Genomic DNA, 14042 nt, shown 5'->3' on the forward strand with positions numbered 1-14042 from the left:
TGACCACATGACACCTGGAGGAAGAGCGCCTCATCTTCCGCCTAGAAACCCTCCAAACACACGGGATGAATGTAGACTTCTCCAGCTTCCTCATTTCCCTTCCCCCCACCTTATCTCAGTCCCAACCCCCGGATTCAGCACCGTCCTCTTGACCCTCGATCTTTTTCCCGACCTCTCCGCCCCCACCCCCTCTCCAGTCTATCACCCTCACCTCCTTCCACCTATTGTATTCCCAACGCCCTTCTCCCAAATTCCCTCAGCCCACTTGGCACACCAGCCTCATTCCTGAAGAAGGGCTTATGCCCGAAATGTCGATTCTCCTGCTCCTCGGATGCTGCCTGGTCTGCTGTGTTTTTCCAGCACCACATTTTTCAACTCGACATTTAAATAGCCTACCTCTGCTTCTACATCTTATGATCTTATGCTATTACATACCACCTTCATGCCATACCATACTGTTGACTCTGCATTTCACAATAGTGCTGGTCATTCTTTTAGTTGGTAGTGTTTTTTGCTTAGCAATTAGTGTTTTGATAAAATAATATAATTGTACAATCAAGGAAACCTTATAAAGGTTGACAAACTATGCTGGTTTTTGTTTTAGGTGACAATAACAATACTAGACCAAGGGATCTTGATCTTATGACATCAACCCCTACAGAACCTTTGGCATTGAAAACCCCTCCTCGTGTGCTCACTTTAAGTGAACAACCTTTAGATTTCTTGGATCTTGAGCGACCTGTTGCTTCAACACAACAAAGTGATGAGGTAAAGTAATGATATAAGTATAATCTATTGCACCCTAATTCTGTGTCTCTCACAAAGCACAATGAAAAATTAATGTCACAGGACTACACTTCAACAAAATATGTAATACTATTGTTACATGCTTTTTTTTGTTGTAGGTAATAGGTAAGTATATGTTAACATACTTGCTATTGATCAGTCAATTGTGCAGAATAGATAGTAATGATTCTTCAATAATGATAGTCAGTTCTTGCTGATGAGAAGGTCACTGTCTGGGGTATGGTGTGGTGTTGATAGTCTTTTTGGTTTCCCTGATGTGTCTTGTAAAACAGTGTGAGATGAATGAATCTAGAGTTCAACAGTTGGATATGGCGATTATTAATTTGAGCATGTTTGACAATAATTGAGTCATTCAATTCATTGTATTTGAAGCAGGCTTGATTTCTCTTCAATCTAACATGGTTGGTACAGATAAAGCAATCGCCCGCTCTGTTGTGATCTCTCATTCTAAGAAAATTGTGCAATAGCCATGCCATATAAACGAATGGAGTCGGAATCGCATTATAGCCATCACATGTAAGGGAAGTTCAAGTTGTCCAAATAACAATCTAAATTCTTCAATCGCATTAAAGCCAATTCGAGTTGAGGAAACACACGTTATAGCAGAATCGACTGTATAAGACCATAAGACCATAAGACATAGGAGTGGAAGTAAGGCCATTCGGCCCATCAAGTCCACTCCGCCATTCAATCATGGCTGATGCGCATTTCAGCTCCACTTACCAGCGTTCTCCCCGTAGCCCTTAATTCCTCGAGACAACAAGAATCTATCAATCTCGGCCTTGAAGACATTTAGCGTCCCGGCTTCCACTGCACTCCGTGGCAATGAATTCCACAGGCCCACCACTCTCTGGCTGAAGAAATGCCTCCGCATGTCTGTTCTGAAATGACCCCCTCTAATTCTAAGGCTGTGTCCACGGGTCCTAGTCTCCTCGTTTAACTGAAACAATTTCCTAGCATCCACCTTTTCCAAGCCATGTATTATTTTGTACGTCTCTATTAAGTCTCCCCTTAATCTTCTAAACTCCAACGAATACAATCCCAGTATCCTCAGCCGTTCCTCATATGTTAGACCTGTCATTCCAGGGATCATCCGTGTGAATCTCCGCTGGACACGTTCCAGTGCCAGTATGTCCTTCCTGAGGTGTGGGGACCAAAACTGGACACAGTACTCCAAATGGGGCCTAACCAGAGCTTTATAAAGTCTTAGTAGTACATCTCTGCTTTTATATTCCAACCCTCTTGAGATAAGAGACAACATTGCATTCGCTTTCTTAATCACGGACTCAACCTGCATGTTTACCTTTAGAGAATCCTGGACTAGCACTCCCAGATCCCTTTGTGCTTTGGCTTTATTAATTTTCTCACCATTTAGAAAGTAGTCTATGCTTTTATTCTTTTTGCCAAAGTGCAAGACCTCGCACTTTCTCACGTTAAATTCCATCAGCCATTTCCTGGACCACTCTCCCAACCTGTCAAGATCCTTCTGCAGCCTCCCCACTTCCTCAGTACTACCTGCCTGTCCACCTAACTTCGTATCATCGGCAAACTTCGCGAGAATGCCCCCGGTTCCCTCATCCAAATCGTTAATATATAATGTGAACAGCTGTGGCCCCAGCACCGAACCCTGCGGGACACCGCTCGTCACCGGCTGCCATTCTGAAAAAGAACCTTTTATCCCCACTCTCTGCCTTCTGTTAGACAGCCAATCCTCAATCCATCCCAGCAGCTCACCTCGAACACCATGGGCCCTCACCTTGCTCAGCAGCCTCCCGTGTGGCACCTTATCAAAGGCCTTTTGAAAGTCTAGATAGACCACATCCACTGGGTTTCCCTGGTCTAATCTACTTGTTACCTCTTCAAAAAATTCCAACAGGTTTGTCAGGCATGACCTCCCTTTACTAAATCCATGTTGACTTGTTCTAATCAGACTCTGCTCTTCCAAGAATTTAGAAACCTCATCCTTAATGATGGATTCTAGAATTTTACCAACAACCGAGGTTAAGCTGATTGGCCTATAATTTTCCATCTTTTGCCTTGATCCTTTCTTGAACAAGGGGGTTACAACAGCCATCTTCCAATCATCCGGGACCTTTCCTGACTCCAGTGACTCTTGAAAGATCTCAACCAATGCCTCTGCTATTTCCTCAGCCACCTCTCTCAGAACTCTATATAGGCAAGTGTGCAGTCACGTGGTGTGCTGTAAATTATTAGTTTATGAAGTAGTTTCTTATAGTTATTATAGGTAGAATCAAGTTTTTTTTTGATAACTTGTATCAGACTTCTCTGTCTGCTGACTAGTATGTAGGTTGCAGTCTGCAAGATAAAGCCAATATAGTGAAAGCTGACCCTTGGCTTAATGGAAGTTGTTGTTATAGAGGGAGTAATAAGTAAGTTTTGTGTAAAAGGAAATTTGTTCAGTTAAAATTAATTAAACTTAAATTGGCAAAGTTCATGATGTAGATGTTTCTTATCACTGATAGAGTAGCTTCTTCCATTATGGGTATTGGAAACCGATTAGAGGGAGCAGGGATGATGGAAAGATTGGTAATTTAGGTTTGTGCCAGTATGAATGGGCTTATAGTGAATATGATGTATTGGTATGCCACTGTCAGACTTTGTGATGAAAATATTAAGAAATAGTATGGAAAGTTGTTGATATTTAAATGTCTTACTGAATTGTTTGCCTCTAAAATATTTACAGCTAAATGCTCACAAGGAAATATAAGAACTTGGACAGCTCAGCTAAATTTAATGTAACCTGTGGAAATGTAGTTATTTCTCATCACACTTCAGTAAACTACAGTAGGTGTATACGAGTACACGCTCAGGGTAAAAGAGTGACGAAGGGATTGGCTTTGTTACGTGACATAATGGAATGTTAAGCAAAATGTGTTTTTCTGTCACAGGAACATAAAGCAAAGAGCTTTTTTTCCCAATGAAATTTATGCTTAATCACTCCAAATCTCAAAACACTTAAATAGGTGCCCAGAACAGTTGACCATGAGCTAACATGTCCTTTGGAGAACTCGATCATTTTGTTCCCCAATTAATCCTGTAAATATCTGTCGCGATTTATCATCTAATGGTTTCTTCATTTGTTTTAAGTACTTCCACCTTCTGACATTATAGTATCATCAGGCAAGCTTTGTATGAGTAGTTTTCTTTTTAAACTGTGCTTATGCTAGAAACATTTCCAGTAGTGTATAGAAAATGTATGATTGCCTATGCTGCTGCAGAAAAATATTTTTTTCTTTTTAATGTGGAGATCTTGGTTTGGCAGCTTATCCAAAATTTTAGTCATTGCTGATTAAGTCGAATTTTTTTAAAAATTACATTTCATTACTGGGCAAAGCAAAAGGATTAGATGCATCAGGAAAAAGTGGAGAAACTGAAGAGATGATTGTGGAATGAGAAAAGTTGCTCATTTGATTCACATTCTGCTTTGATTAGGGAAATGTTAGATGTTGATAGCTACCTCTACCTCATTTAGACAACTCTGTCTGCTAACTTGAACGTGTTCTTTTCAGTTTCGTTCACACAGTCGTGTGCGGAGGGAGCGTTCAATGAGTGAAAATGCTACCCGACAGAATGGGCAGCTTGTAAGAACAGACTCTATGTAAGTAGGCCTTGGGCACTATTTCAGTTCTGTTGAAAGCTGCAATAATCCTTTTCTTTCTTCCTTTAATGAAGTTCTTTTGTTCTTTGGCATACTCTTTTTCCAACATAACTGGGTAAGTTATGTCTTGGATCCTATGTCGTTATAGTCATTGTTAAACTCCTTTTAAATATGTCCATTTTGGTTTGTAATAATCCAGGACTTAGTTATTATCCGCTTCTGAATTTATTTTGTACAAATAAATTGTCAGAAAGTATTTCGGATTCTTGAGTACATATTCCTCTTGATGAAGTCCTTTGTCCTACAGTAAATTTAAGTTTTGTATTAGAATATACATTTTAATGGCCTTGATCAAAGTTCATTGTATTACCATCAGACAGGAGCTGTTTTCGTTTAACCTTTGATTCAGCAAACAGGAAGTTGAACAATAAGTTAGCTTTGAAACCTTTGTAATAAATAAATATGTAATTAAGAGTTTAAACATGAAGTACTGTTTGATTTACTGTACTTCAATCAGAGACCATTGCAGTCAATGTTGATTCAAGCAGATGTAACAATTAAATATTGTGTTGCCTATCAATTTTCTCCACTCCATTGTTTCATTGTAGTGGAATAATCATTTTAGTTCTTTTAAAATAAATTTCAAAAAATGATTTATAATAATTCTGTACTATACAGTGAACTTAAAAATGACTGTTCATGGAAGAATCTAAGCTGGTGGTTTTTGTAACAGGATGGGTTGTCCCTGTGTAGCCATCAAGTTGAAAGAACAAAGAATATTAGTTCACCCTTTACTGACCTGAAATTGTACACAATGTACAACATTTGGGGGTGTAATATGTCACACATACTTATTGTGACTTATTGTTTTAAACTGTAACTAAATGAAGATGGCGGCAATCCTAGAACACTCTTAGCAAATATGAGAACAAATAGAAGCAGTGATTTGCATAATTTAATTAACAAGGGCCTGACAGTCTGCTGGGGAAATGTGAATTGCATTTAATTGATGGGATTAATATTTTAATGCATGTATTAAACCAGGCAACACACTGACCATCCTGGTTAAAGGAGGAAAATATGCAATCCAATATGATTTTACAATAGTTAAGGATTGTATTAGGGTACAGAAATATTAATCTCAATTGTATGGTTTAGAAATATTGAATTATTAATTTCATCTCTAGTTCATATCAAGTGACAGACTGGTTAAACCCCTTTTAACATTTTATTTCAAAACTGTGGCTGCAAGCTACACTCATGATGTTCTTAGGCATCTCTATTGCATTTATACATTAGAAAAAGTCGGTTAATCTTTCCTTGTATTTATATTAGTTACCTGAATCCAAAAGTTATGTTTTTTAAGAAGTTATTTTAAAAGCTGGGGAATATTGAAAAGCCCCTGAGAAGATTATTAGCATTATTATTACTTTAATGTAGTAAAGCTCAGCTGGAATATAGGCAACTTGATGCCCAGAACTTGGATCTTTTATATCCATTCATCTTGTATTTAAATTCAACAGGGTTTGTTGGAAATGAATGAAACAAAATTGGACTCAGGAATAGAAGAAGCCACAATGAAAGTTTAAACCTAAGGGCATTATCTCAATTGAATTACAAAATCATTTCATATTTGAAAACTTTCAAAGAATCTAATATAATTAATTCTTCATTTTGGGGAGGATGTATATGTAATTTATTTAACAAATCAATGTTGTGGTTTTCTTAATATTTAAAAGAGGAAGAGCAATCGAGTAAAGTTTGGATGCTGTGTCCACAGTTGCTTTCCCACTCACTGACCTTCTGCAGTAGCAACTTCTTTTTATCGCTTGGCAGGAATTTTAAATGGTGACTGAACCATTTGGTTTCTGGCTGAAGGAATTATTTCAGTTTTTTTAATGGGATGTCTGCATCCTGGCCATACTAGCGTTTGTTTTCCATCTGTTTTCACCTGTGGGTTTAGAGTCTCATCTGGCCAGATGGGTAAGGACAGCAAATTCCTGTCCCTAAAAGACACAAAATAACAGATGGGTTTTTATGACCATTCATGATAGCTTCATGTTCATCATTACGGAGACTTGCTTTTATCCCAGATTTATTAATTTAATTTAAATTCTGCTGGCTGTCATGGTGTGATTTGATCCAATGGATTACTAATTACCACTGCAAATTACCACTACCTCATCTTCTCCCCATATGCACGTTATTCCTATTGCAAGAGGGTGATGGCTGGGCAAAGTGCAAGATTGTGAGGTTCTAGAAGCGACACAGATTTTCCATTTGCCTGTCAGTGTACCAGATGACGTTGACCCTTTATTTATTCAAAGTATATTGTGCAAATGCATTATTGGTTTCTCAAACAAAAAAAGGTGTGAGTGAACATGTATGTCTCTACAAAAAGACCCTGATTATTTTTCTTTCATGGTTTAAACAAAATCCTCAGAATTCAGTTATTTGGTGATGTGATATTCCATCTTTTTAACCTCAATCAAAGCTGCTTTGCAAAGCATTACTTGCTAGTGTTGTAGAACAGTTTTAGGTCACCTGTTCAATTTATTATTTGTTCCTTCCATCCTGTGGGAAATTGACTGTATTGCACCTGCTCAACTTTATTGGGGATTCAGAATGCACATTTGAGTTTAGAATACCTTTTTTCCATTTTATTATGCTTCCATTTAAGCATTTTAATTTAAATCCTCCAATCCAGCAACAAAAAGCTTCTGGGGTGTGATGCTTCAATTCAATTTTGGCAGGACTACATGTCTTTGCTCCTGAAGGCTTGGGGCTTCTGCTTCTATACTCAAGTTCAAATAATCCACCTATTAAATGAAAGAGACAGAAACAAAATCCTATAGTTGTAACCTTGACCTCCAGCCTATTCACTATCTTACCGAGTTCTGTATGGCTGTAGCTGGTCATAGTCACAACATTGCAGAATTATAAAAATTTTGAATGTAAAGTCTAAAATTTTTCTAATGTTAGATTGAACTGGCATGTCAGAAATTTGGGGTGAGGTAGGGTCATCTTTAGGAAAAAAATTATTTTTCTAGTTTTTAAAATTCTGATTTTTTTAAATATTCTGAAATTTTTCACTTCATTTCACTGACACTTTGTTACCTCAGAGGTGGTAGCTTACTGAAATATTACTTGAATGGATTGTTTAAGAGTACAGTGTTTCCATCTACAAGATAGTTAAACCTTCTGTATTGTTCATTGTATTCAGTGTACATGATGGAAGTAACACAAGCCAAGAGGATCCCTTGGAATTCTTCTGTCGCATAGTATTGGCATTGATGCGATAAGCAAAAGGCAGACTGAGATGTGTCCATTGAAATACTGTTTACTTCAGATCTGAGTATTTGTCTTTTAAATTAACTACACGTGATGCACTTGAAAGCTGGCAGAGGTGGGGTGGGAAGAAAATATCATTCTTACATCTGTAATAATGTTATGGATGAAGTATATTTCACGGGGATCCCCTTGACTACTGTTTCTTCTGTTTATCTGCTTTCCATTCCAAAGTTTCCGAAGGAATTTGATATCCATACTTTGTTAATATCTTGAATTTTTAAAAAATATGAGCAAATCACATGAAGGTGCACCATCAATGGATGTCACCTTTAAAATAAACTATCTTCAGAGCCTGGAAGTAACTAGAGACTAGTGCTGTACGATATCACTTATATGAATCGCACTGTCTGTTATTTGTACTTCTGTCTGAATCTGATTTCCATGTTTTTCTCTTACACTGTTGTGTGCATATGGACAGAGTGACACCAACTCCCCAACCTCAGCTTGAACCTCGTCTTTATCCTCCACTCATCTCCTCTGAAGATGGACCAAACGTATACTCTCCACATGGCATTTTGTCAATAATCCACTCCACCACCCGTAGGGCCTACCAGCAAGTCATGGACATGCTAGATGAAAATCGCAGAAGGTGATTGGCTGTTGGAATTCAATTGTGTTGTGTTGTAATACAGTTGAAGATGCTAATTTCTTGTCATAGGCATTACTTCACTATAATGTATACATTTAGAAGCAGGGGCTTCAGTCTGATAGTACATCTAAGAGTAAAAGGCAGGTCTAAAATTCACTGTTAGTGTTTGGTCGTGGAGTATAAATTCGTTCCTGCATCTTCCCTACACCATGAGTTTGTATTCTCAGTCTAGCTGTCAATGGAAAAGTATAAGACTGGGTTACTTTGGTAGAAATGTGAAACTGCCCTATCTGCTGGAAGTAGCAAGTCCCAATGAACTGGCAGCAAACAGACTGTAACCATATAACAAAGAAAAACATAGTTTTTTGTAAACCTGGGTGTAACTGACCATGTAGATTATAGTTGTTCCAGTTTCAATTTATAATGTAATGAACCGAAATGGAAAAGTATGTAAAAGGAGCAGCTGGTGCATTGGTATACTCAAATTTACTCCTGCTCGTTGGTAAAATCCATCTAATCCTCCACCTTTTCCCATCCAAAACACTGCACACACTCCTAGAAGAAGCAAGAAAACCAGTGGAGCAGGGTGCTGATGGGGGGAATGAGGTAAGGAGAGGCAAATGTTGACATTGAAAAGAAATTAGGGAAATTGCCTGCAATCCTTGTAGGCAATTATACAAGCTTCAGAGTACTGCAGTTTGCAGAACTACCTCTTAAAAACTTCAAATGTCTTTTATTGAGAGGAAGATCTCCAGAACCCTTTTGAAAATTTTGTTAGTAATAGTTGATATCAGCATACCTGGGATAAGATGGGAGAAATCAGTCAGAGTTTTTTCACTCTGCAGTAGCCCTTAATAAAGGTATGCACATGTGTGTTGTTGGGAGAGGAAAGATTGTATTTGTTTATGAAATCTCGTCTGCTCTTTCCACCCTATCCCTGGTGATCAAATAGTCAATTGCATAAATATTGCCTTGTTGGATGAGTTATTAAAAGGAGACCAATGCCTTTGATACATAATCAGTAAATCAACTCTTCAAAGGAAACAAAGGGTGGATGGAAAAAAGATTGGTATTCACATTAGAAATGATGGCCTCAATTAGCCCAGTGTTCATCTGTGGAGAACTAGATTAGCCACATCTTTTCTTTTCTTCAGTACACGCGACCTCAGCTTGTACTGTCTTTTGTAAAAGAGGTTTTGTAACTTTACAAAAATGAGCCAAAAATGTAGCTTTACTTCTTTGTAGCTGAGTTGTTCCTGGTACCTTTTGGTTTGGTTTTGCCCTTCACAGTATCATTACATGGTGCTCAATGTTTTTCAATCATGGGATGTGGTATTCATTGCTCAACTGCATTTGTCCTTGAGGCGATGAATCATCTTCTTGAACTGCAGTTTGTTAGATGAAAATATTTCCACAATGTTATTCAGTACGAGTTTGAGGATTTTGACCCAGCAACAATGCGGCAGTGCAATGTTGATGTGTGACTTGGAGGGGAGCTTTGAAATGGTAGTCCATCCGAGGAGCTGCCTGAACTGCTGTGCTCTTCCAGCACCACTAATCCAAAATCTGGTTTCCAGCATCTGCAGTCATTGTTTTTACTTTTTGGGAAGTGATGTCAGGAGAATAGATGAGTCGCTGCAGTGAATCTTTTCTAATTAAATAAGAACCAGGCCAATATCCTGGAGGAAAAATCCAAACCTGTCTAAAGCAAAGTATATGGTTGGAATAATTTCTTATCAAGTAGTGGGCTTGATGATGGATTTTACTATAATTCAGCAGTTAGAGTCATAGAGGTGTACAGCACGGAAACAGACCCTTGAGTCCAACTCATCCATGCCAACCATTTAGATATCCTAAATTAATCTAGTCCCATTTGCCAGCATTTGTCCCACATCCCTCTAAACCCTTCTTATTCATATACCCATCCAGATGCCTTTTATTTGTAATTGTAGCAGACTCCACCATTTCCTCTGGCAGTTCATTCCATACATGCAACACCCCTCTGTGAAAAAGTTGTCCCTTAGATCCTGTTTAAATCTTTCCCCTCTCATCTCAAACGTATGCCCTCTAGTTTTGAACTCTCCTACCCTAGGGAAAAGACCTTGCCTATCCATGTCTCTCATGATTTTATAAACCTCTATGCAGTCATCCTTCATCCTCTGATACTCCAAGGAAAACAGTCTCAACCTATTCAGCCTCACCCCATAGCTAAAACCCTCCAACCCTGGCAACATCCTTGAAACCTTTCCTGAACATTTTCAAGTTTTAACATCTTACCTATAGCAAGGAGACCAGAACACAGTATTCCAATAGTGGCAGAACCAATGTCCTGTACAGCAGCAACATGGCCTCTCGACTCCTATACTCAATGCACTGACCAATAAAGGCAAGCATGCCAAATATCTCCTTCACTATCCTGTCTATCTGTGACTCCAGCTTCAAGGAACAATGAGCCTGCACTCCATGGTGTCTTTGTTCAGGACCTTAGCATTAAATGTATAGTTCCTGCTCTGATTTGCTCTTCCAAATGTAGCACCTCTCATTTACCATCTACCACTCCTCAGCCCAACTAATCAAGGTCCCATTGTACTCTGAGGCAATGTTCTTTGCTGTCCACTGCACACCAAATTTTGTGCAAATTTACTAACTATACCTCCCATATTCACATCCGGATCTTTATATAAATGTCGAAAAGCAATGCACCCACCAACAGTCCCCTGGTCACAGGCCAGCAGTCCAAAAAGCAGCCCTTCACTGTTCTGTGGAAGGATCAGCAGACCCAAAATGTTAACGCTGATTTATTCTCAAAGATGCTGCCAGACCTGCTGAGCTTTTCCAGCAACTTGTGTTTTTGTTCCTTCACCGCTACCCTCTGTCTCCTACTGTTGAACTAGTTCTGTATCCAAGTAGCTAGTTCTCCCTGTATTCCACGTGATGTAGACTTGTTAACCAGTCTACCATGCGAACCTTGTTGAACGTCTTACTGAAGTCCTTGATTTTATTGACTGAAAAGCGAATTGCATATTTCTTGCAAAAACTGGTTGTAGCAGTTTGTAATATGTTGGAAATTGATAAAATCGAGACTAAGAAAGTGCACTTTTTTTAAAAAAAAAAGTTGTATTTGTTATCTGAGGAAAATTCCTAAATCAGCAACATTGAAGGCTACATAAACTATTGTAGCCACATTGTAAATCAAGCACCTTCTTTAATTTACTGAAAACAGCACAGGTAATTTTCCTTATGCATGCTTGATGACAGCAATTTAACCTTAATTTAGCCAGTTTATCAAATGTCAAAGGCATTTTAATAATTTTTGCTTAAATTATGCGGGCTATCCTTCCTATTTAGTAGAAAATCAGGCTTGCTTACTTTGCACCCCTGTTTAGTTTTGTATGGTACATAAATCTCCCTATGTCTGGACATTCTTTAAACAATGTTAAAACTAATATTGTTTGTAAACAGCATGTAGCATATTACTGCATGTTCATACCAGTCCTGCAAAAGAAGTGTGCAAGTGCTCAGTTGTAGTCAAACAGCTGACATTGGACTGAAAAATATTTTTAATAATGAACTAGTTTATTTTAAACTTCAAGTACAGCCAACACATTTGGGCGTAAGGATATGTGTTCCAAAAGCTGAATATCCTCCTGTTACTTTGTTTTGAAATTGAATGGCTAGTAACAATCAGTATATTAATTATTGCTTAAATATATATTCAAAGGTGTTTTCAAGAAAGCATATATTTAGTGAATAAAAAGTGAACTTTGGACCTGCCTGCCAAGCAAGAGTTTTACTTGCTTATAAACAATCTATTATTGTATTTTAAATATGCAGTAATTTGCAATTATATTTTGAAATTCTCTAGCTTACACAGGTTGTTTATTGGCAAACAGTGCTTTAGTTCAGCTATTTTCTTTTTTAATTCTAATGATGTGAAGTATTGTAAGTGATTATAGTGCTGCTATATTGTATCTTGTGTTGGAGGAGATTGATCAGCATGCAACTGAACTGGTGTAGCCTACAAAATTCTTGCTTTTGAAAATTATTTACTTACAATCAAAGGTTACAGGTTCTTATATACATTTAATGACACCGTATTTAATTATAAGTTTTGCTTTTCCAAGCATGTAAAAGTGCAACAAAGCCATCAAAATCCTTTCTTCTCTTTCCCCACTCCAGACAAGTGAATCAAACCATAAAATACATTTAAAAGCAAACTAAAAGTCCAACTTTTATTTTCATTCACCAATTCTTACCAACCACTGTAGGACCTAACATTTGTCTGACATTTTATTTAAAGCAAAAGAATTAAATAACTGCTTCTGAAAGACTGTCTCAAGCTTACCAGTATAACCTGAGTGGTAGGGGTGAGGTTGCTTTTCTGTGTAATGATGTATCGGTTTGATATGCATACTTTTTGCTTGTGCACTGTCATGCAAAATGGTTTACATACTACTGACTTGTGAAAGACTCTAAGGATGACTGCAAAAGAATGAACTTACAGTTGTTGTACCTTATGGACTGTGTATGCTCTTCCTCTTCTACCCTTTCCAACAAGTTCTTTGTAAGTTGCTCTTCCGTTCTGTAAAACCTTGAGTTTGATAAGGCACAAATCAAGGATGTGATGGAATAGTTTCCACTCAAGTGCAATTCCAACAACACCCCATTGACCACCTTAAACTTACACTCCCTCCACCACCTGCACACAAGATAGATCTGCAATAACTCACCAAGTCTTGTTTAGCAGTACCTTCCATAACCTTAACCTCAATCACCTTGAAGAACAAGGGCAGATGGATGGGAACACCGTCACCTGTAAGTTTCCTTCTAAACCACATACTGTCCCAAAATGAAACTATATTGTTGTACCTTCAGGTCACATGATAAAACTTCTGGAACTCTGTCTTTATATTGGTACCATGGTTGTACCTGCACCACATGGACTACTGTGGTTCAAGAAGGCAGCTTGCCACCACCTTCTGCAAGGCAGCTAGGGTAACAAATGAGGCTTAACTAATAAAGCCCACTTTGCATGAAATGATATACTATACAGCTAAATGTATTTAAAAATATCAGAAGTTGATGTTGTGGATTAGTCCCACCCCCCCAGATCCTTTGCACAGTCATTTTGAAGGTGTAACAGGTAATTTCATCTGGGTTTCACCTGTGTGTGATGATATCTAGAGTTGGTTCTGAAAGGGTGCAGTATGGAGAGTACAGTGGAGATTGTGAACAATTAAGGCCATTACTGTGTATCATAAAGCAGTGCATGGGAATATACTTCTACATAATTTAAAATGAGTCCTGACGATTTGGTTTTCAAAACTAAAAAGTCAGGTCTTTTGCAACATTTAAAGGCCAAATGCTAATGGAAGTTGTACTTTCAATGGAAAAGTAACATTGCATCTTATAGTTATAATAATCTAAGATCTATCTGTCTAAGTCTGCGTGTATTTATTCCTGTCGTTTCCTTTGCCATTCTATATCCTGAATACTGTCATCTGTCCTATTGTGTCTTTTTCTGGAAACCAGAGCAGTACTTCATGGTGGGTCAACTTGTTCTACGTCATCGAACCCTCAGCTTGATTGTTCCAGGTAAATATGGCCATTTGTGGTCTCTGTTTTAGGCTTTGATATTAGCCCCTCTCCTTTGTTTCTCAACTTTTGAAATTGTTT

General features: G+C 38.1%; 1 protein-coding gene across 7 annotated transcripts in view; it reads left to right on the forward strand.

Annotated features, from left to right (window-relative positions):
- mffa (mitochondrial fission factor a) overlaps positions 1-14042 on the forward strand; it is a 46006-nt gene that overhangs the window by 15931 nt on the left and 16033 nt on the right. For 3 of the 7 annotated variants that reach the window (XM_087993281.1, XM_043702855.2, XM_087993279.1), the window contains exons 3-6: positions 605-768; positions 4338-4426; positions 8196-8366; positions 13899-13961. In XM_087993281.1, the coding sequence (XP_087849407.1) occupies positions 605-768; positions 4338-4426; positions 8196-8366; positions 13899-13961 (487 nt within the window). The remainder of the gene's footprint in view (positions 1-604; positions 769-4337; positions 4427-8195; positions 8367-13898; positions 13962-14042) is intronic. The other 4 variants (XM_087993283.1, XM_087993280.1, XM_087993282.1 and 1 more) reach the window with 3 other exon arrangements.

Source organism: Chiloscyllium plagiosum, unplaced genomic scaffold, assembly GCF_037043375.1.
Source record: "Chiloscyllium plagiosum isolate Xiang-an unplaced genomic scaffold, Cpla_swu_hap1 HiC_scaffold_13, whole genome shotgun sequence".
NCBI classification, from domain to species: Eukaryota; Metazoa; Chordata; class Chondrichthyes; order Orectolobiformes; family Hemiscylliidae; genus Chiloscyllium; species Chiloscyllium plagiosum.